Source organism: Balaenoptera borealis (assembly GCF_965194805.1).
Source record: "Balaenoptera borealis genome assembly, chromosome: 3".
Classification (NCBI taxonomy): domain Eukaryota; kingdom Metazoa; phylum Chordata; class Mammalia; order Artiodactyla; family Balaenopteridae; genus Balaenoptera; species Balaenoptera borealis.
In genome coordinates, this window is record NC_138866.1 from 24729189 (window position 1) to 24756817 (window position 27629).

Below are 27629 nucleotides of genomic sequence, written 5' to 3' on the forward strand. Positions count from 1 at the left end.
GAAATTAATGTAAATATAGAAACTCTGAGCAAAGAAATGGAAAAGGTCAAGAAGAACCAAAAGGAAAGTATAGAACTGAAGAATACAGTATGAGTTCAACGGCAGAATAGAGATTACATAGGAAGGAGTCAACCAACTGGTAGAGAATAAAATTATCCAAAATGAACAACAAAGATAAAGAAAATGAGAGGAAAAAAAAAAAAAGAACAGAGCCTTACCTGTGGGACACTAATTGAAGGTCTAATATTTGTGTTAATAGAGTCCCAGAGAGGGGCTTCCCTGGTGGCACAGTGGTTAAGAATCAGCCTGTCAATGCAGGGGACATGGGTTTGAGCCCTGGTCTGGGAAGATTCCACATGCTGCAGAGCAACTAAGCCCGTGCGCCACAACTACCGAGCCTGTGTGTCACAACTACTGAAGCCCGTGCACCTAGAGTCTATGCTCCACAACAATAGAAGCCACCGCAATGAGAAGCCAGCACCCCAACAAAGAGTAGCCCCTGCTGGCCACTACTAGAGAAAGCCTGCATGCAGCAACCAACACCCAGTGCAGCCATAAATAAATAAATAAATTTTTTTTTTTAAAAAATAGAGTCCCAGAGAGAAAAAACAGTACATTGCTGAAAATTTTTTGAAGAAATAATAGCTGAAAACCCTCCAAACCTGGAAAAAGAAATAAACATACAAATTCAAGAAGCTCAGCAAATCCAAAAAAAAGGATAAACCCAAAGAAACCCATGCCCAAATGCATCATAATCAAATTGCTATAAACTAAATACAAAATAAAAGTCATGAAAGCAACCAGAGAAAAACAACACATTAGCTATAGGAGAACAGTGATTCAGATGACTGTGGATTTGTCATGAGAAACCATGGAGACCAGAAGAAGTGGCACACCATTTTTAAGGTGCTGAAAATAAAGCACTATCAACCAGGATTTCATACTCGTCAAAAATATCCTTCAGAATTTAAGATAAAATAAAGACCTCCTCAGATGAAGAAAAACTAAGATGCCAGCAGACCTGCTCTAAAAGAATTGTTAAAAGAAATTCTTCAGACAGAAGGGAAATAATACCAGAAGAAAATCTGGAACAACAGAATGAAGGAAGAGCATCAGAAAGGGTAAATATCTGGTTAGGTATAATAAACTATTCTCATCTCTTAAGTTATTTAAAATGTGTTTGATGACTAAAAGCAGAATTATAACATCATCTGGTGAAGTTTTCAATGTATGCAGGTACACTATGTAAGATAATTACAACCTCAAATGGGACAATAGAGAGATTGATGTGGCAAGATTTCTCCATTCCACCTGAAGTGGGAAAATATTGACTCTAAGTAGTTTGTGAAAAGTTAAGATATATATTGTAATACCTATAGCAACCACTAAAAAAAAATGTACAAAGAGATAGACTCAAAAAATAAAGAAACGTGAGTGAAACACTAAAAATGATTTAAATAGTCTAAATAGAAAAAGAAATAAACATACACATTGAAGAAGCTCAGCAAATCCGAAAAAGAATAAACCCAAAGAAACCCATGCCCAAATGCATCATAATCAAATTGCTGTAAACTAGATACAAAATAAAACTACAAAAAAACATACTAAATAAAATAGAAAGGGGAATCAGAGGAACAAAAAGAGAGTACAACCTAGAAAACAAGTAATAAAATGGTAGACCTAAATCAAAACTTATTAATAATTACATTAAGTGAAAATGATCTAAACACACCAATTAAAAGACAAATGTTGTCAGAATACATTTTTTTAAACCACTGACACAACTATGTGCTGTTTACAAGAAACTTATTAAAAATAAAAAGAGGGGGAAAGGCATACAATGCAAACACTAAAAATAAAGTCACAGTGGCTATATTAATATCAGACCAAAAAGATTTCAGAAATGAGAAAATTACTGAGTCATTCACCAGAAGAAATAGCAATCCTAATTGTGTACCTAACAACAGAGCTTCAAAACACATGAAGCAAAAACTGATAAGAACTGAAAGGAGAAGCAGGCAACTCTATAATTATAGCTGGAGACTTCGACACTCTTAATAATTAGAACTAGTAAACAGAAAATCAGCAAGAATATAGAAGAACTAAACAACATCCTCAAACAACTGGATCTAATTGACATTTACACAGCATTTCACCCAACAACAGAAGAATACACATCGTTCTCAACACTGCACTCCATTCAAGAATAGCAGAATACGTGTTCTCGGAACATTCACAAAGATAGATCAAATAGTGGGTGAAAAAATAAACCAACAAGTTTAAAAGAACTGAAACCATGCAAAGAATGTTCTCTGACCATAATGGAATTAAACTAGATCAGTAACAGAAAAATAACAGAAAAATCTCCAAATACTTGGAAATTAAACAACAAACTTCTAAATAATTCATAGGCCAAAGAAGAGTCTCAAGGGAAATTAGGAAATATTTTTAACTAAACAAAAATGAAAATACAACACATCAAAATTTGTGAGATGTAGCTAAGGCCATAATTCTAGAGAAATATATAGCATTAAGTGATTATATTAGAAGACAATGAAGGTTTCAAGTCAATAATCCAAGTTTCCACTGTAAGAAAGTAAAAGAGAAGAACAAAGTAAACAGAGAGCAAGCAAATGGAAAGAAATAATAAAAATTGAAGAAATCAATGAAATTGAAAGCAGAAAAAAAAAAGGAAATCAATACAACCAAAAGCTAGTTATATGAAAAGATAAATAAAATTGAAATTTTTCTAGAAAGAAAAAGAAAAAAAAAGAAGAAATACAAAGTTTCAATAACAGGATTGAAAGAAGGGCTATCACTATAAACCCCACAGACATTAAAATGATAGTAAGGGAATACTATAAACAATTCTACACATGTAAATTTGGCAACTTAGATAAAATGACCACTTCTTCAAAAACCACAAACTACTCAAACTCTCACAGGATGAAATAGGTAACCCAAATAGTGCTACAACTATTAAATTATAGTTTAAAAATCTTCCCCCCAAAATAATCCCCAGGACTTTACTGGCAAATTCTACCATTTAAAGAAGAAATAATACAATTCTAGACAATCTCTTCCAGAAAATAGGAGGGAACGCTTAGTCTCAATTTATGAAGTTAGCATTACCCTAATGCCAAAAATCAAAGACAGTACTCCCCACCCAAAAAAAAAGAGAAAAGAAAGAAAGAAGTGAGAAGAAAAAAGAAAAGAAAACTGGAGACCAATATCCCTGATGAAAATAGATGCAAAATCTTCTAAATATATTAGCAAATTAAGTCCAGGAGAACATAGAAAGAATAATACACTACAAACAAGTGAAGTTTACTCTGGAAATTCAAGGATGGATCGATATTGGAAAATCAATCTATGCAAACCACTATATCAACAATCTAAAGAGAAAAACCTCATATCAGTTGATACAGAAAAGCATTGGACAAAATTCAATATATAATCACTTTTTTAAATCCCAGAAAACTAGGAATACAAGGGAATTTCCTCAACCTAACAAAAGACATCTATAAAAACCCTACAGCTAGCATCATACTTAATGGTGAAAGATTGAATTATTTTCCCCTAAGATTAGGAAGGAGGAGAACTAATTTCAAGATGGTGGAGGAGTGAGATGTGGAGATCACCTTCCTCCCAATAAATACATCAAAAATACATCTCCATATGGAACAACTCCTACAGAACACCTACTGAACACTGGCAGAAGACCTCAGACTTCCCAAAAGGTAAGAAACTCCCCCACGTACCTGGGTAGGGCAAAAGAAAAAACAGAGACAAAAGAATAGGGACAGGACTTGCACCTCTGGGAAGGAGCTGTGAAGGAGGAAAAGTTTCCACACACTAGGGAGTCCCTTCACTGGTGGGGATGGGGTGTGGGCAGGGGGGAAGCTTCAGAGCCATGAAGGAGAGTGCAGCAACAGGGGTGCAGAGGGCAAAGTGGAGAGATTCCAGCACAGAGGATCGGTGCCGACCAGCACTCACCAGCCTGAGAGGCTTCTCTGCTCACCCACCAGGATGGGTGGGGGCTGGGAGCTGAGGCTCGGGCTTTGGAAGTCAGACCCCAAGGAGAGGTCTGGGGTTGGCTGCGTGAACACAGCCTGAAGGGGGTTAGTGAGCCACAGCTAGCCGGGAGGGAGTCTGGGAAAAAGTCTGGACCTGCCAGAGAGGCAAGAGACCATCGTTTCTGGGTGTGCGAAGAGAGGGGATTCCTTCCCTGTGTGCCCACAGAAGGCAGAGCACTGCCTAAATGAGCTCCAGAGACAGGCGCGAGCAGCGGCTATCAGCACGGACACCAGAGACGGGAATGAAATGCTAAGGCTGCTGCTGCAGCCACCAAGAAGCCTGTGTGCAAGCACAGGTCACTATCCACACCTCCCCTCCCGGAAGCCTGTGCAGCCTGCCACTGCCAGGGTCCCGTGATCCAGGGACAACTTCCCTGGGAGAACACAGGGTGTGCCTCAGGCTGTCGCAATGTCAAGCCAGGCTCTGTCGCCTCAGGCTCACCCCGTATTCCAATTATGATTACTGTACCCCTCCCTCCCCCTGGCATGAGTGAGCAAGAGAGCCCTAATCAGCTGCTGCTTTAACCCCCTCCTGTCTGGGTGGGGAACAGACTCCTGAGGGTGGCCTACAGGCAGAGGTGGGGCCAAAACCAAAGCTGAACCCTGGGAGCTGTGCAAACAAAGAAGAGAAGGGAAATTTCTCCCAGCAGCCTCAGGAGCAGCAGATTAAATCCCCACAATCAACTTGATAAACCCTGCATCTGAAGAATACCTGAAGAGACAATGAATGTTCCCAAAATTGAGGTGGTGGACTTTGGGAGCAACTGTAGACTTGGGGCTTGCTTTCTGTGTCTAATTTGTTTCTGCTTTTATGCTTACCTTAGTTTAGTATTTAGTGCTTATTATCATTGGTGGATTTGTTTAGGGTTTGGTTGCTCTCTTCCTTTTTTCTTTTTATATACATTTTTTTTCCTCTTTTTGTGAGTGTCTATGTGTATGCTTCTTTGTGTGATTTTGTCTGTATAGCTTTGCTTTTACCATTTGTCGTAGGGCTCTGTCTGCTCATTTTGGTTTTGTTTTGTTTTGTTTCTTTCTTCTTTTTCTTCTGAGCTGTGTGGCTGTCAGGGTCTTGGTGCTCTGGCCACATATCGGGCCTGAGCCTCCAAGGTGGGAGAGCTGAGTCCAGGACACTGGACCACAAGAAACCACCCAGCCCCATGTAATATCAATCAGCAAGAGCTCTCCCAGAGATCTGCATCTCAACACTAAGACCCAGCTCCACCCAATGGCCAGCAAGCTCCAGTGCTGGACACCCCATGCCAAACAACTAGCAAGATAGGAGCACAACCCACCCATTAGCAGAGAGGCTGCCTAAAGTCATACTAAGTTCAAGACACTCCAAAACACAGCACTGGATGCAGCCCTGCCCACCAGAAGGAAAAGATACAGCCCCACCCACCAGAACACAGGCACCAGTCCCCTCCACCAGGAAGCCTACACAAGCCACTGAACCAACCTCACCTACTAGGGACAGACACCAAAAACAATGGGAGCTACGAACCTGCAGCCTGTGAAAAGGAGACCCTAAACAAAGTAAGTTAAACAAAATGAGAAGACAGAGAAATATGCAGCAGATGAAGGAGCAAGATGAAAACCCACCAGACCAAACAAATGAAGAGGAAATAAGCAGTCTACCTAAAAAAGAATTCAGAGTAATGACAGTAAAAATGATCCAAAATCATGGAAATAGAATGGAGAAAATACAAGAAACGTTTAACAAGGACCTAGAAGAACTAAAGAACAAACAAACAATGATGAACAACACAATAAATGAAATTTAAAATTCTCTAGAAGGAATCAATAGCACAATAACTGAAGCAGAAGAATGGATAAGTGACCTGGAAGATAAAATAGTGGAAATAACTGCCACAGAGCAGAATAAAGAAAAAAGAATGAAAAGAATTGAGAACAGTCTCAGAGACCACTGAGACAACATTAAATGCACCAACATTCGAATTATAGGGCTCCCAGAAGAAGAAGAGAAAAAGAAAGGGACTGAGAAAATATTTGAAGAGATTATAGTTGAAAACTTACCTAACATGGGAAAGGAAATAGTCAATCAAGTCCAGGAAGTGCAGGGAGTCCCATACAGGATAAATCCAAGGAGAAACACACCGACACATATTAATAAAATTATCAAAAATTAAATTCAAAGTAAAAAGATTAAAAGCAGCAAGGGAAAAGCAACAAATGACATACAAGGGAAACCCCATAAGGTAAAGAGCTGATCATTCAGCAGAAACTCTGCAAGCCAGAAGGGAGAGGCAGGACATATTTAAAGTGATGAAAGGGAAAAACCTACAACCAAGATTACTCTACCCAGCAAGGATCTCATTTGGATTCGATGGAGAAATTAAAACTTTTACAGGCAAGCAAAAGTTAAGAGAACTCAGCACCACCAAACCAGCTTTACAACAAATGCTAAAGGAACTTCTCTAGGCAGGAAACACAAGAGAAGGAAAAGAACTACGATAACAAACCCCAAACCATTAAGAAAATGGCAATAGGAGCATAAATATCAATAATTACCTTAAACGTAAATGGATTAAACATTCCAACCAAAAGACACAGACTGGCTGAATGGATACAAAAACAAGTCCCATATATATGCTCTCTACAAGAGACCCACTTCAGACCTAGGGACACATACAGACTGAAAGTGAGGGGATGGAAAAAGATATTCCATGCAAATGGAAATCAAAAGAAAGCTGGAGTACCAATACTCATATCAGACAAAATAGACTTTAAAATAAAGACTATTATAAGAGACAAAGAAGGACACTACATAATGATCAAGGGATCAATACAAGAAGAAGATATAACAATTGTAAATATTTATGCACCCAACAGAGGAGCACCTCAATACATAAGGCAAATGCTAACAGCCATAAAATGGAAAATCGACAGTGACACAATCATAGTAGGGGACTTTAACACCCCACTTTCACCAATGGACAGATCATCCAAAATGAAAATAAATAAGGAAACACAAGCTTAGACGACACATTAGACCAGATAGACTTAATTGATATTTATAGGACATTTTATCCAAAAACAACAGAATACACTTTCTTCTCAAATGCTCATGGAACATTCTCCAGGATAGATCATATCTTGGGTCACAAATCAAGCCTCGGTAAATTTAAGAAAATTGAAATCATATCAAGTATCTTTTCCGACCACAATGCTATGAGACTAGATATCAATTACAGGAAAAAAATCTGTAAAAAATACAAACACATGGAGGCTAAACAATATACTACTTAATAACCAAGAGATCACTGAAGAAATCAAAGAGGAAATCAAAAAATACCTAGAAACAAATGACAATGAAAACACGATGACTCAAAACCTATGGGATGCAGCAAAAGCAGTTCTAAGAAGGAAGTTTACAGCAATACAATCCTACATCAAGAAACAAGAAACATCTCAAATAAACAACCTAACCTTACACCTAAAGCAATTAGAGAAAGAAGAAAAAAAAACACCCCAAAGTTAGCAGAAAGAAAGAAATCATAAGGATCAGATCAGAAATAAATGAAAAAGAAATGAAGAAAGCAATAACAAAGATCAATAAAACTAAAAGCTGGTTCTTTGAGAATATAAACAAAACTGATAAACCATTAAACAGACTCACCAAGAAAAAAAGGGAGAAGACTCAAATCAATAAAACTAGAAATGAAAAAGGAGAAGTAACAAGTGACACTGCAGAAATACAAAGGATCATGAGAGATTACTACAAGCAACTATATGCCAATAAAATGGACAACCTGGAAGAAATGGACAAATTCTTAGAAAAGCACAACCTTCCAAAACTGAACCAGGAAGAAAGAGAAAATATAAGCTGACCAATCATAAGCATGGAAATTGAGACTGATTAAAAATCTTCCAACAAACAAAAGCCCAGGACCAAATGGCTTCACAGGTAAATTCTATCATTTAGAGAAGAGCTAATCCCTATCCTTCTCAAACTCTTCCAAAACATAGCAGAGGGAGGAACGTTCCCAAACTCAGTCTATGAAGCCACCATCACCCTGATACCAAAACCAGACAGAGATGTCACAAAAAAATTACAGACCAATATCACTGATGAACATACATGCAAAAATCTTCAACAAAATACTAGCAAACAGAATCCAACAGCACATTAAAAGGATCATACACCATGATCAAGTGGGGTTTATCCCAGGAATGCAAGGATTCTTCAATATACGCAAATCAATCAATGTGATACACCATATAAACAAACTGAAGGATAAAAACCATATGATCATCTCAATAGATGCAGAAAAAGCTTTTGACAAAATTCAACACCCATTTATGATAAAAACCCTCCAGAAAGTGGGCAGAGAGAGAACCTACCTCAATATGATAAAGGCCATATATGACAAACCCACAGCCAACATCGTTCTCAATGGTGAAAAACTGAAACCATTTCCTCTAAGATCAGGACCAAGACAAGGTTTCCCACTCTCACCGCTATTATTCAACATAGTTTTGGAAGTTTTAGCCACAGCAATCAGAGAAGAAAAAGAAATAAAAGGAATCCAAATCGGAAAAGAAGAAGTAAAGCTGTCTCTCTTTGCAGATGACATGATACTATACATAGAGAATCCTAAAGATGTTACCAGAAAACTACTAGAGCTAATCAATGAGTTTGGTAAAGTGGCAGGATACAAAATTAATGCACAGAAATCTCTTGAATTCTTATACACTAATAATGAAAAATCTGAAAGAGAAATTAAGGAAACAATCCTATTTACAATTGCAACAAAAAGAATAACATACCTAGGAATAAACCTACCTAAGGAGACAAAAGACCTGTATGCAGAAAACTATAAGACTCTGATGAAAGAAATTAAAGACGATACAAACAGATGGAGAGATATACCATGTTCTTGGATTGGAAGAATCAACATTGTGAAAATGACTATACTACCCAAAGCAATCTACAGATTCAATGCAATCCCCATCAAACTACTAATGTCATTTTTCACAGAACTAGAACAAAAAATTTTACAATTTGTATAGAAACACAAAAGACCCTGAACACCCAAAGCAATCTTGAGAAAGAAAAATGGAGCTGGAGGAATCAGACTCCCTGACTTCAGACTATACTACAAAGCTACAGTAATCAAGACAGTATGGTACTGGCACAAAAACAGAAATATAGATCAATGGAACAGGATAGAAAGCCCAGAGATAAACCCATGCACCTATGGTCAGCTAATCTATGACAAAGGAGGCAAGGATATACAATGGAGAAAAGACAGTCTCTTCAATAAGTGGTGCTGGGAAAACTGGACAGCTACATGAAAAAGAATGAAATTAGAACACTCCCTAACACCATGCACAAAAATAAACTCAAAATGGATTAAAGACCTAAATATAAGGCCAGACACTATAAAACTCTTAGAGGAAAACATAGGCAGAACACTCTATGACATAAATCACAGCAAGATCCTTTTTGACCCAACTCCTAGAGAAATGGAAATAAAAACAAAAATAAACAAATGGGACCTAAATGAAACTTAAAAGCTTTGGCACAGCAAAGGAAACCATAAACAAGATGAAAAGACAACCCTCAGAATGGGAGAAAATATTTGCAAATGAAGCAACTGACAAAGGCTTAATCTCCAAAATAAACAAGCAGCTCATGCAGCTCAATATAAAAAAAACAAACAACCCAATCCAAAAATGGGCAGAACACCTAAATAGACATTTCTCCAAAGAAGATATACAGCATGCCAACAAACACATGAAAGGATGCTCAACATCACTAATCACTAGAGAAATGCAAATCAAAACCACAGTGAGGTATCACCTCACATGGGTCAGAATGGCCATCAGCAAAATATTTACAAACAATAAATGCTAGAGAGGGTGTGGAGAAAAGGGAACCTTCTTGCACTGTTGGTGTGAATGTAAATTGGTACAGCCACTATGGAGAACAGTATGGAGTTTCCTTAAAAAAACTAAAAATAGAACTACCATACGACCCAGCAATCCCACTACTGGGCATATACCCTGAGAAAACCATAATTCATAAAGAGACATGTACCACAATGTTCACTGCAGTACTATTTACAGTAGCCAGGACATGGAAGCAACCTAAGTGTCCATCGACAGATGAATGGATAAAGAAGATGGGGCACATATATACAATGGAATATTACTCGGCCATAAAAACAAGTGAAATTTTGTTATTTGTAGTGAGGTGGATGGACCTAGAGTCTGTCATACAGAGAGAAGTAAGTCAGAAAGAGAAAAACAAATACCGTATGCTAACACATATATATGGAATCTAAAAAAAAAAAAAATGGTTCTGAAGAACCTAGGGGCAGGACAGGAATAAAGATGCAGATGTAGAGAATGGACTTGAGGACACAGAGAGGGGGAAGGGTAAGATGGGACGAAGTGAGAGAGTGGCACGGACATATATACACCACCAAATGTAAAATAGAAAGCTAGTGGGAAGCAGCCGCATAGCACAGGGAGATCAGCTCCGTGCTTTGCAATGACCTAGAGAGGTGGGATAGAGAGGGTGGGAGGGAAGTGCAAGAGGGAGGGGATATGGGGATATATGTATACATATAACTGATTCACTTTGTTATACAGCAGAAACTAACACAACATTGTAAAGCAATTATACTCCAATAAAGATGTTAAAAAAAAAAAAAGGAAGAAGACATACTCTCACTAGTCCAATCAACATCATACTGGAAATTGTAGTTAATGTAACTAGGCAAGAAAAAGAAATAAAATACCTACAGATTGGAAAGGAAGAAATAAAAATGTCTTTATTCACAAACATAATTTTCTAAATATACAGTCCTGAAAAATCAACAACAATAACAACAACAGCAAAATTCACAGGAACAGTAAGTGAGTTTAACAAGGTCACAGGCCTCCAGTTCAACGTTCAACACACAAAAATCAATCGTAGTTTTTTGTTTGTTTGTTTTTGGCTGTGTTGGGTCTTCATTGCTGTGCGCGGGCTTCCTCCAGTTGTGGCGAGCGGGGGCTACTCTTCATTGTGGTGTGCGGGCTTCTCATTGTGGTGGCTTCTCTTGTTGCGGAGCACAGGCTCTCGGCACGTGGGCTTCAGTAGTTGTGGCTAGCGGGGTCAGTAGTTGTGGCTCACAGGCTCTAGAGCACAGGCTCAGTAGTTGTGGTGCATGGGCTTTGTTGCTCCACGGCATGTGGGATTTTCCCGACCAGGGCTCAAACCCATTTCCCCTGCATTGGCAGGCAGATTCTTAACCACTGCGCCACCAGGGAAGCCCCAATCATAGTTTTAGACACTAGTAAAAATACATACCATTTTCATATTTCATATCCAAGAAAAATAAAATACTATGTATAAACCTAACAAAATATGCATGGGACCTGTGAGTTGAAAAACTACAAAATGCTGATGAAAGAATTCAAATTTGGCCTAAATAAATGACAAAACATACCATGCTCATAGACTGGAAAACTCAGTATAGTAAAGATATTCATTTTTCCCAGAGTGATCTATAGATTCATATAATTTCAATCAAAGTTCCAGCAGGATTTTTTTTTATGGAATTGGGCAAACTAATTCTAAAATTTATATGGAAAAGGAAAGAAACTAGAATAGTGCTACGGACTGAATGTTTGTGTACCCCTAAAATTCATATGCTGAAACCCTAATCCTCAGTGTGATGGTATTTGGAGATGGAGCTTTGGGGAGGTCATGAGAGTGCAGCCCTCATAATGGAATTACTGCCCTTATAAGAACAGGCAAGAGAGTTTGCTTCCTCTCTCTTTCTTTCATGTGAAGAATAGAGCAAGAAGGCAGCCAACTATGAACTAATAGGAGGGCTCTCACCAGAACCCAGCCATGTTGACACCCTGATCTCAAACTTCCTACCTCCAGAACTGAAAAATAAATGTTTGTTGTTTAAGTCACTCAGTCTGTGGCATTCTGTTTTAGCAGCCCAAACTGATGAAGACAAATAGCTAAACCAATCTTGGAAAATGAAGAGTAAGGTTGGAGAAGTCACACTACCCGAATTTTAATACTCTCTATAAAGCTACAGTAGTCAAGACATGGAATTAGCAAAGAAATAGACATGCACATATCAATGAAACAGAATAGAGTCCAAAAAGCCCCATACAAACATGACCAACTCATTTTTTTTTTTTTACAAAAGTGCAAAAGCCATTCAATGGGGAAAGGACAGTCTTTTCAGCAAATGGTACTGGAACAACTGGACATCCATACATATGCTAAAAAAAAACACCTGAACTTCAACTTAAATTTCACACCATATACAAAAATTAACTCAACTGGATCATATATCTAAATATAAAATATAAAACTACAAAACTTGTGGAAGACATGGGCAAAATCTTTGAGATCTAAAGTTAGGCAAAACATTCTTAGATATGACACGAAGTATAATGCATAAAAGAAAAAAACTGAAAATCACATTTCTTCAAAACTAGAAACTTTGGTCTGCAGAAGACACTATTAAGAGAATGAAAAGACAAGCTACAGACTGGAAGAAAATATTTTCAAATCACATGTTCAACAAAGGGCTTGTATCCAGAATATATAAAGAATTCTCAAAACTCAACAACAGGAAAACAAGTAGCACGATTTAAAAATGGGCAAAGGAGTGAAATAAACACTTCACCAAAGAGGATATATGGATGTCAAAAAAAGTTCAACATTATTAACCATTAGGAAAATGCAAATTAAAATCATAGTGACATACCGCTACACACATTAAATGGCTAAAATAAAATTTTAAATACCCAAAATGCCAAGTACTGATTAAAATATGGACTAACTAGAACTCTCCCACCTTGCTGGTAGGAATGCAAAATGGTGTGGCCACTCCAGAAAACAGTTTGGCAATTTCTTATAAAGTTAAACGTTTGGCAATTTCTTATAAAGTTAAACGCACACTTACCATATGACCCAGCAATCCAACTTCTAATTATTTACCCTAAAGAAATGAAAACCCAAGTTCACACAGAAACCTGAAAGCAAATGTTTATAGTGGCTTTATTCATTATTGCTGCAAACTGGAGGCAACGTAACTATCCTTCAAAAGGTGAATGGATAAACAAACTGTGGAACAACCATACAGTGGAATATCAACCACTCAGCAATAAAAATGAACAGATTTTAATACACACAACAATTTGAATGAATCTCTAAGGTATTATGCTGAATGAAAAAGCCAGTTTCAAAAGGTGATCTACTATATGATTCCCTTTATATGACATTCTCGAAAACACAAAACTATAGCGATGGCAAACAGACAAGTGAGTGGCAGGGGTTGGAGGTGAGAAAACAATGTGACTAGGAAGAGCTAGCATGAGGGAGCACTGTTTTAATTATGGTGGTGGTTACATAAATCCATATATGTGTCAAAATTAATAGAATCGTATACACACAAAACATTACTTTTACTATATAATAATTTTTAAATAAAATTTTTAAAGTAAATACTAACCTATGAGACAGACAAGCTATACCAACTCGAAGCTAAGAATACATTGTTTTGCAGTCCCTTCCCTGATCCTTGCAAATAGTTTGCAAGATTCTCTCAGGCTGTGAGCTACCACAATACGTTGAGCTTCAGGGTTCAGAAGCCAACCTGGGGCAGATTGCTACCCTATTTGAGAACCCAACTATTGGGTTCTCAAGAATTTTAGCAAATAAATTAATTGGAAGATGATTCTTAGCATTAAATAATGATTCTTCATTTACCAAAAGGTTCCTTTGCAAAGAGAACTGTCTAGTCCCCTTCAGTCTATATAGATTGCAGACCTAATGGCAAAGAAATAAAAAACCTAAAACAATGGGAACCACTGCTTATTGAACTGAAGTGATGCCCTACACAGTCCTAAAATTAGTAGGTAAAGCAATGAGAAAATTGGATGAAATTTACCAATATTTGAGGTACACAAAAATTTTAAAATCCAGCCATTGTCTGCAAGATGTATTCAATATCGCTTGACCCAGCATGCAACGAATTCCAGGCACAGTGGTAGGAGAATCATCATCTAAAGTCTGAATTGCCTTCTCCCCAAAACAGAAAGAGAAAAGTGGAGTTATCTCACTTCTCTGCTCCTTTTCCCAGCCTCTCTCTTTCATCATTATTCCCAAGGAGGATATATCACAAACCTACTGTCAAGACTCTGCAGAGAAACTGGAGAAGCTTTCAGGCCTCTGTCCAGAAGACCCTCTGACTATCTTATTTAATTCTCCCATCAAACCATGAAATAGGTACTTATATTGTTTAAGAATGCTTTTGGCTACAAGGAACAGAATAATCAATTCACAGCAACATTAACAAACAAGGGTTCATTTTTCTCACATGAAACTTGGGCAGTTAGGCTTTGTTTTAGCTGCTCCATGATGGAGGACCCTGAATAGGTGTCTCCACATTCTCCTGGTCTCTTGGGGATAAAACTGCTGCCAAAGCCATAGCATTAGTCAACAAATTTCCATTGTAGGAAGCAGGGGGCAGCATGAGCAGGGGGGGTTCCTCCCACCAACCAACTTCATGTCAAGAAGGAAGCAGGTGTCAGACAGAATAGAGAGATACTCTTTGTCTGCCTTCTCATATCAGGGAGGGAAAATGTCAGAACTACCCCCAAAATGTTCCCTTTTCATCTCATTGGCCAGAACTGATCACATGTTCACTCTAGGATCAGGACCTGGGCCCACCTCCCCAGAAATCATGGGAAGTGATACCTGAACAAAATTGATATTCTGTTGGCAAGGAAGAAAAGGAGGTAATAAACATTGCCTGCCATGGTACAGTTACTATTTCCTCCTTTTTACAGATGAGAAAACTGTGGCTTAGAAAAGATAAGAGACTTGCCCAAGGTCACCCAGCTGATAAGTGCAGAAGCCAGATTGCAAACCCAAAACTGTCTGGCTGCCAAGCCTGTGCTCTCAACCTCTGTTAGCACCTCTTTGGAATGCAGTTGATGTTGTGATCAATTCCTTCCCTCCCTGAGGCGGCAAGCCAGGAGGGCTAGTAGAGATTGCACTGCTAATGACAACGCAAGTCTTAGAAGAGAGAACAGAGCAAGAGTCTCACTGTGGGTCAGCATCTGGGTCATCCTGCACCTGCTTACCTGATGGCAGAGGAGAGCATGTCTATGAAATCTCCATCTTCCTGTGGCTCTGTCTTCCTTGGCCTCTCCCCACTGGCCTCCATCTTCCTCTTTGAAGAGGCCCTTAGAAACTATCCAGGGGAACAGAGCTGGGTAAGGGAGCTGGGTTGGAAATTCTGCCAATATATACTCTACTGCAGACTGTATTTATTTCAATGAGAAAACAAATTAGCAGGTAATAAATTGTCCCTCTTTTTCTGTGTTCCTAGTGGGCCCCGAAATTAGCAAGAACCAAATGTCACATTAATTTCACTGCCAGGGACCAGCACTAAGGGTGACATCATAGTGTTCACTAGCCTGGGTGGGAGGTAGGCACACCTGTGGCCCTGAAGTGGACCAGTGGGGAAAGGGAAGTGGACACTATTCATGAACAGGTCCCATGTCAAATCCTATTGTGTTTTTTTCTGGGCTGTTTCCCAAGAGGAGAGAGCTGGGTCTCTAAAAAGTTAAAGGCATTATGGTTTCGGACACAGGCACAAATAGATTTTCCAACACTGATTATGTTCTCAACACACTGCTGGCACCTCCATCCCTATTTCAGGAGGCCTGGTAGGGAAAGAGCATCTTGTTGTGTTTAAGTAATGGTCTCTCCGTTCCAAAAGAATTTCTGCAACATTATTGAGTGGGACAAGGAAGGATTAGCAAGTCCGCGGATTATCTGAGCAATAAAGATATACTGCCATAAGCCTTTTCATTTGGAACTCAGTCTTGGTCAATATCAACATCTTATGGCAAGTCGATAAATCCCGGTATCAACCGCTGTGGAAGAAGTGTCAATGCCTCCTGCCGGCAACTTAGTTTCTGGTGAATCAAGACCTCGAATGAGGCTTTAAATTTGTTGATGCCTTTTTCTGTGGGGTTTGGTTTGTCGCGGCTCACCCAGCCAGATCGATTCGATGTGTCGTGCTGGGGAAGAGGAAAAGGTTTGTGGCTCTCAGAGTATTAGCAAGTTCATTTCACACTGATGCTGTGACAGAGGCCAGGGGAGGGTTTACAGAGGCGGCATTCATCAAGCTGGCTGGTCGTCCACGACATCCCTCAGGCTTGGAGCAGAGAGACAGGGAAGGGGGGCGCTGATGGCTGGCAGTTCATAGGGAGAATTGTGGCGTTCTTTGAGAGAGGACATGTAGTGAAAAGGGGATGGGATCTGGAGGCTCTGATGACTCCCACGCAGGAAAGGAGCCAGCTCTCAGGAGCTGTTTGGGACTAAGGGCATTTTTCCCTTCCAGGAGAGTCTGTGGCAGACTGACTGCAAAAATGGCCCTAATTCTCCATCCTTCCCACACCACTTGCAATGTGACTTGGTAGTTCTTCTCATCAAGAAGTTGAAACTATTTCCCTGTTCTTTAAATCTAGGCTTCCTTGTAAGTTCCTCTGACCAACAGAATGTGGGCAGCAACATATCAGCTCCAAACTAGGCCTCTAGAGGCCTCACCTACTCCCCTCTCCCTCTCCCTCTCCCACTCTCCACAACCCCCCCTTCTCCCTCCCCTGTCATGACAACACCATCAGCTAGCCTTCTGGAGGGGAGAGAGCATGTGGAGAAGAGCCAAGTCGCCCCAGCTGAGGTCATTCTGAACCAATCAGCCTCCAGCCAACGTGACCACAGATGCTGAGCCCAGCTGAGCCCAGCCCAGATCAGCAGAGCCATAAGCCTGTGAGCAATGATAAATGGTTATTGTTTCAAGTCAGTGAGGTTTGGGGGATGGTTTTTTATGTAGCATTATTATGTCAATAGATAACTGATACATGGTTCATCCAATTGTTTTAGTAACCAAAGCAATGCCCAGGAGAAATCACCCCAGGCCCTGAACTTCAGGGCTCCTGACTCTCTGAGGACCAGACTTCTACAAACTGGTGCTAAAAACCTGAAGTCTGTACACTATGTACATGCAACAACAACCCCACAAAGCCAGTCCATGCCTTTCCCAAAAAAGACTGACAGCCAAAGGCCATACACATTTCCCCAATTTAACTTAATCTTAGGAGTAAATGTAATGATCTCCAAGACAACCAGGCCAGCTCTAGCTCCAGGACTCTGGACAACACTGCTTTTTCCTGGAATGGATAGACAAATACCAGCTAGCCTCCACCTCCCCACACAGCCTCCCTAAGTCAGTGAAATAGTTTGTGTAAAATGGTAAAATTTCTACTGCTCCTGTAATAAATTACCACAAATTTAGTGTCTTCAACAATATAAATATATTATCTGCTTGTGCTAGAGGTCAGAAGTCGGACATGGGTCTCAGTGAGCTAAAATCAATGTGGTGTCAGGGCTGCCTTCCCTTCTGGAAGTTCTAGGGGAGAATCTGTACCTTATCTTTCCAGCTTCTAGAGGTTGCCCTTATTCCTTGGCTCATGGCCCTTTCCCCCACCTTCAAAGTCAGCAACAATGGATTGAGTCCTTCTCATGTCACATCGCTCTGACCTAATCTCCTGCCTCCCTATTCTACCTTTAAGGACTCAGGTTATTAAATTGGACAATCCAATAATCCAAGATAATATCATCGTCTCAAAATCTTACCCTTAATCATATCTTCAAACTCCCATTTGCATTATAAAGTAATGTAGTTACAGTTTCCAGGGATTAGGACATGGACATCTTTGGGGGCCATTATTCTGCCTCCCATAATTTCACTGTGATTTTGTATAATAAAGATTGAAAGACAGGAAGCTTTTGTTTTTCTCAGACATCTCCATAGAACTGAGGGGTCTACACCTGGAATTCTATAAAATGGGATCATGTTAGAAAAGAAGGGAGAGATGGAAATGAACCAGGATCGACAGTATCCCCTAATTCATCCACAAAGAAGCAGGGCATCCTACCCTCCATGAAATGGTGATCTCACTACTGAGGAAGCAGTAATTCAAGGGCAGGGTTAGATAGCTTTATTCTACAAGGAACACAGCTCTTCATGATGTCATAACCCTGAACAGAACTGCCAGAAAACTGTTGACACCTCTCGTGGCAATTCCAGAGAGACCATTCAGGAGCCATGGCAGACTCTGAAACCAACGAGGTTCTATCCCCACTTACCGAACCCTGTGCTAATAGTTGAGGGGTTGCAGAGCTTCTGCCCGCAAAGGGATTACAGACTAGAGATTATACAGAACAGGCATTTAAATAAATGACGGTTTCAATTTTTAGAAAGAGAAAAGCATCACAAGAAATAAACAGATAAAATGTGATGAAAGTTCCGAGCAAGAGAAGATGGGAAGAGTGCAGAGTGGATAGGAAGAAGAGGAAGAAAAGAATAATCTGGGAAGACATTTTGGAAATATTTAAGGAAGCACAATATAAATTAAAGTTAGAAACTTTATGGTTTAAGCTGGGGTAGACAAACTTTTTCTGCAAAGGGGCAAATAGTAAATATTTTAGGCTTTGCCGGTCATATGGTCTCTGTTGCAACTACTTAACTCTTCTGATGTAGGGCAGAAGCAGCTAAGTAAGCATGTGAGCATGGCTGGGTTCCAATGAAACCTTATTTATAAAAAGAGATGGGCCAAATCTGGCAGATCCCCATTTTAAGCCATGCCATAGGCATCCAGTAGCATAATCACGAAAGGATTTATGGAAGATATAATGCTTTGGTTAAGCTTTGGTGAATGGATAGGACTTGAATGTGAAGGAAGAACAATCAAGAAGAAGGTAAAATTAACAATCTTTATGGGATATTGAAGAGACCAAGCCCTTAAGAGTTTCAAATAGAGGATTTTGTATGGGGGAAATACTTGAAACACAACTAGTTTGAGTAGGGGTATTTTATGGAGAGCCTAGATAGGCAAGTAAAGAAGTTTTGATGTAAGACGATGGGAATCAGGGAGCCACTGATAGGCTTTGACCTGGTAAATTATGCCATGCAAATATTTTTCAAATCACTAAGTTCGAGGATTGGCGTCTAGGGCCATACAAGCACACAAAGCAGAGGTCCTGAAGATTGTCCCCACAGGATTAAAAACTCGCCCTTTGATCCCCAGCCAACAATTGGTCATGATGCTACCTGTTTCCACACACAATTGGAGCTGGTCTGCACCTCACACAGAGCTGGGCCCGGATTCCCAGAAGATTCAAGGTGCCCATTAGGGTCTGAGCTTGGTTTCCCCGAAGCACTGGGCATTTCTGGCTTCCTGTCCTCTGCAAAGAAGGCTCTCGCTCCACCTCTTCCCCTGCTCTACTGCTCTGCCTCCTCCACCCCAGAGCCTCCTTGCTGCTGTGAATCGCAGGTTATAACAAATGAGTTACCGAAGGCTCCAACAAGCTGCTCATCGTCATCCCCAGCAGGAGAAAAGCAGCCACGACCTGGAGCTGGGACCTTGTTAGAGTTGGTAATGAGGTGACGGGAAAATATTTATGCCTGATTAGAATCCCTAATGAGCTGCCGACAACGGTGAGCAGAGAAAGGCCAGCTTCTAGCTCTCTCCCCATCCCCTCCCACACCTCTCCCTGCTCCCAAGCAGCGCTCCAGGCAGGAAAGGGTTCTTTGCCAGCAGTTAAAACCATAAAGAACAAACACAAAGCAGCCCCAGAAACTCCCTGTCCATCCCTCTTCTCGCTCTCCCTAGGAGGATATACCTCCATCTTATTCATTTTTCCATGCACACGGACCGCTGCCACCTGCTAACACCCTAACGATGCCACCTGGACCATATATAATTGGTCACAGGTGCCCCATGGGTCCTGGCAAGGTCCTCACTCAGAAAGAAATAGAAATGCAGGAGAATGCAGCATCTGACTAACCACTGGAAACATGAGGCCAGAGGCCAAATTCCCACAGCAACCGGTCAGAGCCAATTCTCCAATGCAAAGAATTTTGCTCGTGTTCAATTCAGAGAATATTCTGATATCCCCATTTTCTTCTAGTTGACTGATTTTAGAAAGCATCTGGATTAGTTCCAGAGTGAATTGATTCACCACAATAATGATTTTTAGAAGGAAATTAAAAACACAACATATTTTGGAGGTAGTTCACGGTTCAGTAAAAAATTAATATTTGGGTTCGGTTTGGGATTCAGGTTGTGCTTATGGTCAAGTTCTTGTGTCAGAGGGACTTGAATTTTTAAAGCTTACGAGATATTTATGTAGTCCTGGATTACGAATTCAAAGGAAGAGAAGATATGTTGCTGTAGTAAGAAAAGAAAGTATTCCAGGATTTGGTAAAATCCCCCTTGGGGTGCCTGTGAGTTCTGTTTGTGGGATACAGCCCAGTCTGGCCCCTCTACTGGGCAAGGCAGCTCCCACTTCATTTCTAAGGGACCCCACCACTACCAAGGTCCCTTTGCTGTGCACACAACAGAAGCAGGCTTTGGCTGTATTCTAAATCACAAAGCATCTGATGTTTTAGCTACCATTAAGCAAATCACACCAGAGCAGTGGTCCTCAAGCTTGGCTGTACATTGTTATCTCCCAGGGAGTTTTAAAAAATGAGGATGTCAGGGTCCACCCTCAGAGATGTTGACTTAATTGGTCTGGAGTATGGCTTGGGTGTTGGGACTTTTAAGTGTGCTTCTAGAGTTGAGAGCTACTGGTCTAGTGTACTGCTTCTCAAACTTCAATGTATATACAGATAGCCTGGGCTCTTGTTAAAATGAGGGTTCTGATTCAATAGGTCTTGGATAGACCTGAGATTCTACATTTCCAACAAGCTCCCATGCTGCTGGTCCTTGGACCACTTTGACTAGAAACAATCTAGCATATCATCCTGAAGTGCTATTCTATTTATTAGACACTATATTTGCCAGAACTCAGTCAACCACAATCAGTAGAAATCCAACTCAAACTGGAATAATCGAAAGGAGGAATTCATTGGTACAAATAAATGGGGAAATCCAAGGGTGGGGCTGGCTTTAGGCATGGATATATCCAGGAGCTCAAATTATGTCACTAGGACCTTCTGCTTCTATTTTTGCTTTCCCAGGCTTCCCTGGTGGTGTAGTGGTTAAGAGTCTGCCTGCCAACGCACGGGACATGAGTTCAAGCTCTGGTCTGGGAAGATCCCACATGCTGAGGAGCAACTAAGCCCGTGTGCCACAACTACTGAGCCTGCGCTCTAGAGCCCACGAGCCACAACTACTGAAGCCCGTGTGCCTAGAGCCCGTGCTCCACAACAAGAGAAGCCACCAAAATGAGAAGCCCGCACACCGCAATGAAGAGTAGCCCCCGCTCACCGCAAATAGAGAAAGCCCGCGCGCAGCAACGAAGACCCAGTGCAGCCAAAAATAAATAAATAAAATAAATTTTTTAAAAAATGTAAAATATTTTTGCTTTCCCTTTAGTGTGCTCCATTTTCAGGCAGGCTCTCTCCATGCGGCATCCAAGACGTTCCAAACAGTTCCAGACTTACCTCATCCACACAGTTAGCAAAGCCAGAGAAAAGAGCGTGCCACTGTCTCCTTCACCATCCACACTGGCCCCTGAAAATGACTCATGATCCCCACTGCTGGACAGGGACGGGCAGAGCTCCATAGTTAATAGCCTCACCTGAAACACAGGTATTGGGGAATGACAGTTTCCCAAGGGAGGGATGGAGAGCAAACCACAAAGGAGCTGATGTCCCCCACGAGCACCACAGTTATGTGCCAGAAGCTCTTCGGACGTTCTCCGCCACCTCCCCTGCTCTTGCTGTTGGCTCCCACCCACCATGACTCTTCTCTGCTCTTCGCAAATGGGAAGGGCCTCCCTATTCCTCAGCAATCTGTCCCTTATAGAGTCTCCCCAGTCAGATGCTCACAACTGGGTGAACAGAAGCCAAGAAGGAAGCCCTTACCACTCCAGCTTCCTGCATCCCTCCTGACCTCCAGGACCAGAACAGGAAGAGGGCCACAGAACAGACAGTGCTGTAGAGATAGAAAAAGCGTTCAGAGATCATGTTGAACCCCTCCATTTTACAGATGAGAACGCTGAGGCTCAGGGCGACTGAGTAACTTGTCTGAGAGCACTCAGGCAAAGACTGGCAGAGCCACAACCTAAATGCAGGTTTTCATTTCTGTCAGTCACCAGGAAACCGACCCAAGCTGTCAGAAACAGAGGGACTGGCCGCCAACTAATTCAGTATTGGGTTTGTGTTGATGCTAAATGTGCCACTGGCCAGACCCAGTCCACACCACCGCTCTCCGGGCCTCGGCGTCCGCGGGAGCGGCGACACTGGCAGGGATGCTGCATCCGCGGACGGCCTCACTCCCCGGGACCTCGCCCGCCAGTCTACCAGCCGCCGTGCCCCTGCCCTGGCAGAGGCTGCACCAGCTCTCCCGGCCGTAATGATCCGTGACTGCAGCCAGACTCCCGGGGACGCTCGACCTTCCTTTGCAAACACAAGGGCCTGGGGAGAGAGGGGGAGGGAAGCAGGCGGAGCCTGAGCCTGGCTGGGGGAGCCTCCCCCAACCCTGGCCCCCAGCAGGGCCCCCAGCAGTGCTGCCCCCTGCAGGCACCTGCCCAGGTGAGGCGGGCCAAGGAAGTGGGCAGCAGATAGCGTGTGGGAAAGGATGGACACACGGACACACACACACACACACACACACACACACACACAGAGTCTCGGCCATGACTTCGTCCCAGCCACCCGTCCTGCCAATCCACCGCCCTCCCCAGGTTGGAGGCAGCGGGAAGACTTGCCAACCTCCAGCTACCGCCCCTCATGCCAATCCCCAACTCCGAAAACCCCAGGCTGCTGGCCAGCAAGAAAGCAGAGGGTCCCCCATGGCAAATTTCTTATGGGAGTGGGGCTGCCCCTGCCTCCTACAAAGAGGCTGGGAATTGTGGCCAAGCGATGGGGCAGCTCTCAGCTCCGGAGTAGGTTCCAGGGGTGTGCAGTGCAGGGGGAGGCTGCCCAGCCCCTAAACTGTCACAGTCAGGCTGCTTTTACCTTCAAGTTTCCATCACCTCCATCCCGACCTTCACCCACCCTGTCCAGCCATCATTCAGCTAACCCTGTGTGGTTTTCTGCTTTGCACTTCTCACTGCCCAGTGTTATATATTTGTTTGTTGTCTCTCCCTCACCTGACCCCACTCACTGCTACATACTCAGCACCTACAATGGTACCTGGCCTGCAAAAGACAATAATTGTGACGGACGCCGTGATAGCAATTGCCTCAGCTGAAGAGAGCTGCCCTTCCCAGGTTGGCCCACATCCCTGGACTGATGGAGGTCCAGCATCTAGGCCCGACCCAGGACAACTCTGAAGGTCAGGTCTAGCTCCAGAGCGCCCTGTGGGGTTGACTGCGGCTGTGTGGTTCTCCTTTGCCCACTCCTGTGTCTGTTCCCTCCTTTCCACAGGTGTTGGTGCAAGGACACTCCTTACCATCATGCTCGATAAACTCATCCTCAGTGTCCGCTTCCCAGGGAGCCAGAGCACAGCAGTGCATGTTTACGGAATGAAAATGGACAGAGAGAGAGGAAAAAAGAAAGAGCTTTGACTTTTTACTGTTGTTCACCATCCATATCCCAAAGGTACCTCAAATCTGCCTATCTCTCTCCCCGTCCAATGCCACCACCATAATTAAAGCCACCACTCTCTCTTGTTTGGAGCCCTGTACCTCCTCTGGAACAGACGCTGTGAGGCCCACCCCAGACCCTCTAGCATCCCCTGAATACAGCTGCAGCCGTGGTGCAGGGTTGCCGAGAGGCCGGCAGCTTCCCTCCTCAAGCAGCTCCCCCGCTTTCTCCCAGGGCTTTCTGATAGCGCAGCAGCTTGCTCAGCCCAGAGCAGGACAGCCCGGAGTGTTAGGGATCTTATGGCCCCCCAGGGACACTCCGCAAGAATCACAGATGACTACCCATCCCCACCCCTCGGGAGGACAATGCTGAGGCATATTCCACAAGATTCCTCAGAGGTCCCCAGTGGGATTCAGCCCCTCCATTCACTCCCCCAACTTTATCGGCTTTTCTCTTCTTCTCAGTTCCCCCCATTCCCTCACTTGTACTTCCCAAGTAAAAACTAGCAGCACCGGACTTCCCTGGTGGCGCAGTGGTTGGGAATCTGCCTGCTAATGCAGGGGACACGGGTTCGAGCCCTGCTCTGGGAAGATCCCACATGCCGCGGAGCAGCTGGGCCCGTGAGCCACAACTACTGAGCCTGCGCGTCTGGAGCCTGTGCTCCCCAACAAGAGAGGCCGCGACAGTGAGAGGCCCGCGCACCGCGATGAAGAGTGGCCCCCGCTCGCCGCAACTGGAGAGAGCCCTAGCACAGAAATGAAGACCCAACATAGCAATCAATCAATCAATCAATCGATAAAATAAATCTTTAAAAAAAAAAAAAAACTAGCAGCACCTAAATCCTTGTCTCAGTACCTGCTTTGGGGGGAATCCGAACTGGGTGAGCCTCCTGACTGACTCCTGGACTTCCACTCTTGCTGCTTTCAGCTTCTAAAGACAGCACTGCAGAGAACCAGCCTTCCAGGTTCCTCCAGGCCACAGGGACTTTGCTGTGTGGCTCAGTCTGTTCTTTCATTCAGCAACTCTTTGTTGAGTGCCTACTGCTTCAGACACTGGGGTACACAGCAAACCAAAGTCAAAACTCCTCGCCCTCCTGGAGCTGACATGCCTCCCGCTCCTCCCCCACTCCCCTCTCACCAGATGCTTGCTTCTCTTGCCTCCCTCCTACTCACCATTTAAGTCTCAGCTCAATGTCCCGCCCTCAAAGAGATCTTGCCTGCCTGTTCCCTTCCCTGTCGAATTTCTCCCCAAGAACTGCCCTCCCAGAGCCTGTTCCTTTCTTATTACACCTGTCACCAGGCCTGTGTCGTCCACCGTCACGCTCACAAGCACAAGACTATGCCTGCTTCACTCTCACGGTAGCCTCTGCCCTTAGCACTGGGCCTGGCACCTAGTGAATGAATGAATGAACAAATGAATGACCAAGTGGCACCATTGTTGTGAGTGGAGGGTAAGAAGGAAAATGAGAAACTCATCCTCATGGATGGGCAGGGAGAGGCAGATAAGGAGAAAAATGTCACAGCCACCAATACTGGTGACTGAGATGACCACAAATTTTGGTGTCCTAGACCATCAAGTGGCAACAAGAATGCCCCTGGGACCCAGAGACAGTGGCAAAGGGGAGAAACAGTGAGATGCAGTAAGGCCAGGCCCCCAAAAACAAACGATTTCTTCCTCTTTCACAATCTCCCAGTCACAGAATGTCAGCAATGGAAGGTGTCTCAGAGACCATCTAGTCTCTCGTTTTACAGGTGAGAAAACCAAGACCCAGAGCGGTGCCTTGGCTTAGTGAAGGTCCCACAATTAGTGACAAGCCTCCAAACGCAGAGCTCATTGCTCTTGCTTGTTAAAATCTGAGCCTCAGTGTGGCCCATCCCAGGCTGTAGGCATGGCTTCCCACGCCACTGCCCTCAACGATGCGCAGCCTATTGTCCTGTGAGAGACAGCTTCCAGCAAGCAGGGGTTTGTAGGATGGTCAAAGCCCTCTCCTTGTAGCCTGGCACTCCCACCTTCCTGCCTCTCACCAAAGGTCTGCTCTGGTTAGACCACCCAGACTCCCGCTTTCTAGAACTCGGGCTTTGGATTCCAACAGCCTCTCTCAGGGTTGACCACGTGCCTTATTCCTGCATGTTCAGGACTCAAAGAAGCTCAGCATCCACAGGATGCTCCGAGCATCCCAGATGTGACTCAGATGGTAAAGGCAAGCCTCCCTGATTGACAGTGTACTACGCTCTGCTTGCTGTCCTAGTGACAAGCTGAATGGTAGACCGTGAATGATGACTAGGAATTGTCCCGACCAAAGTCTTTTTATACTGTCTTCTGTTTGTTAGAAGCATGAGCAAACATACAGAAAAAATAATGGCTCACATTTACTGAAGGTTTATTATGCGCCAAGAGCTATGGTAAGCACTATATTGGTTTTAATACAACAAATCTATAAGGCAGAAACTTTTATTATCAACCCATTTATTTATGAAGAAACTGAGGCTCAGTGAGGTCAAGTGACTTTCCCAAGGCCACACAGCTAATAAGTGATAGAAATGGAGTTCAAGCCCAGTGCATCTGACCCCAAGCCCTCCACTTCCTCCCTCCACCAAACCACTCATTCTTTCCTGGAGAACAACGGGGTCTCAGACACCAAAAGGGAGGCCAATGTAAGCCAGGCACCATTCCATCAGAAAATAGCATCCCAGAGCCAAGCAGTTATCAAAGGACAATAAGGCCTGATGACACACAGGTCAGGAGAAATGGTGACTATTACCACACATGACACAGAATCGCCACCCTCAGATGACCCCATACTTGCCTCTGAGCCTTGCTCTTGGGCCCAAATCAAAACTGTGAGGCTTTGGAGCACTCAGCCTCCCTTCTCTACCCCATGCCCTTCCTAACAGCCCTATCCCACATCCCCCCACCATACACACACACACACACACACACACACACACACACACACACACACACACAAGCAGGTCCATATCACACCTGGCCAGCCTCCACCATTACGTAGAGAAGTCGAGAGGGAGTCAGTGAAATGTTATCCTTTGAGAGCATTTGCAGTTTTAAAGTGGATTTAGAAAGAGGCGGTACTGAAACAAAGGAATAGTTGGTTCTCTACCTTAGTGTGTCTCAATCAGTTGTAAGGTAATTTGTTACTAATAACACTGAGACTACTAAAATTTGTGACTTAGCTACTTTTTGGAAAATTAGAGTAAATTCAGTTTCTTCCCTAAAACAACATCACAGTCCCTTGAATTTGAATTTGAAATGTATCCTTGAGTGGAAGAGAGAGGATGGCCTGACAGCTAGTTCACTGGTAACTGCATAAAGTCACAACCCATTTTGGACATGGCACAATCCAAGTGAATAATTAGGACCTGTGTATTCTTAGTAGGTGTGGCATTTAGAAATTATCATAGTACTTTACTTTCTCCCACCCAATTTTTTTAGACTTTATCAAAACCTGAATACCCAGGAGAGTATATTCCCTGACATGGGAAGAAATGCTGTAGAGAAGCTGCAGGCAGGGGAGGGAGTGCGCTGGGACACAGAGGAAGCCCCAGCAGCTTGTAAAGCACGCCCTGGGTTCATTCAGGAAGGTCTCCAAACCCTGCCTTCTCCATGCACTCTTCCTCCACCAGGGTGAGAGAGCTCCCCTGCCCTACTCCAGGGCCAGGTGCACCACCTGTCTTAGTCTGCTTGGCTGTCATACGAAATACTATAGACTGTGTGGCTTAAACAACAGAAGTTTATCTCTCACAGTTCCAGAGGCTTGGAGAATCCAAGATCAAGGTGCCAGCAGATTGGCTTCCTGGGGAGAGCTTACTTCCTCTATGTCCTCATGTGGTCTTTCCTCAGTGTGTGCAAGCTTCTTCTTCTTATAAGACCACCAATCCCATCATGACTCTAATTATCCCCCAAAGGTCCCATCTTCACATACCATCCCATTGTGAGC

The 27629-nt window shown here is 42.9% G+C and overlaps 1 protein-coding gene across 2 annotated transcripts; it reads right to left on the minus strand.

Annotated features, from left to right (window-relative positions):
• Nucleotides 1–4439: 4439 nt before the first annotated feature.
• On the minus strand, nt 4440–26594 carry LOC309625347 (uncharacterized protein). 2 transcript variants are annotated; one of them, XM_082384769.1, is made up of 4 exons: nt 24530–26594; nt 15207–15316; nt 13828–13887; nt 4440–13057 (listed from the first exon to the last, which is right to left on the minus strand). In XM_082384769.1, the coding sequence occupies exons 1-4, from the start codon at nt 24687–24689 to the stop codon at nt 13049–13051; spliced, it is 339 nt and encodes a 112-aa protein (XP_082240895.1). In that variant the 5' UTR covers nt 24690–26594; the 3' UTR covers nt 4440–13048. The 2 variants fall into 2 exon arrangements, with proteins under 2 accessions (XP_082240895.1, XP_082240894.1); XM_082384768.1 differs by adding an exon at nt 14009–14139 and having other exon boundaries at nt 4440–13887.
• Between the last annotated feature and the right edge of the window lie 1035 nt (nt 26595–27629).

Excerpts from the sequence above, each read along its gene's own strand:
- LOC309625347 (XM_082384768.1), bottom strand. The coding sequence starts at position 24,689 with ATGAAAGAACAGACTGAGCCACACAGCAAAGTCCCTGTGGCCTGGAGG. Across the intron at positions 14,140-15,206 it reads ATGCTCTCCTCTGCCATCAG|GCAATTCAGACTTTAGATGA; the intron begins GTAAGCAGGTGC and ends TTTGGGGAGAAG. Across the intron at positions 13,888-14,008 it reads TTTGTGTACCTCAAATATTG|GTCTGCAATCTATATAGACT; the intron begins GTAAATTTCATC and ends CTTTGCCATTAG.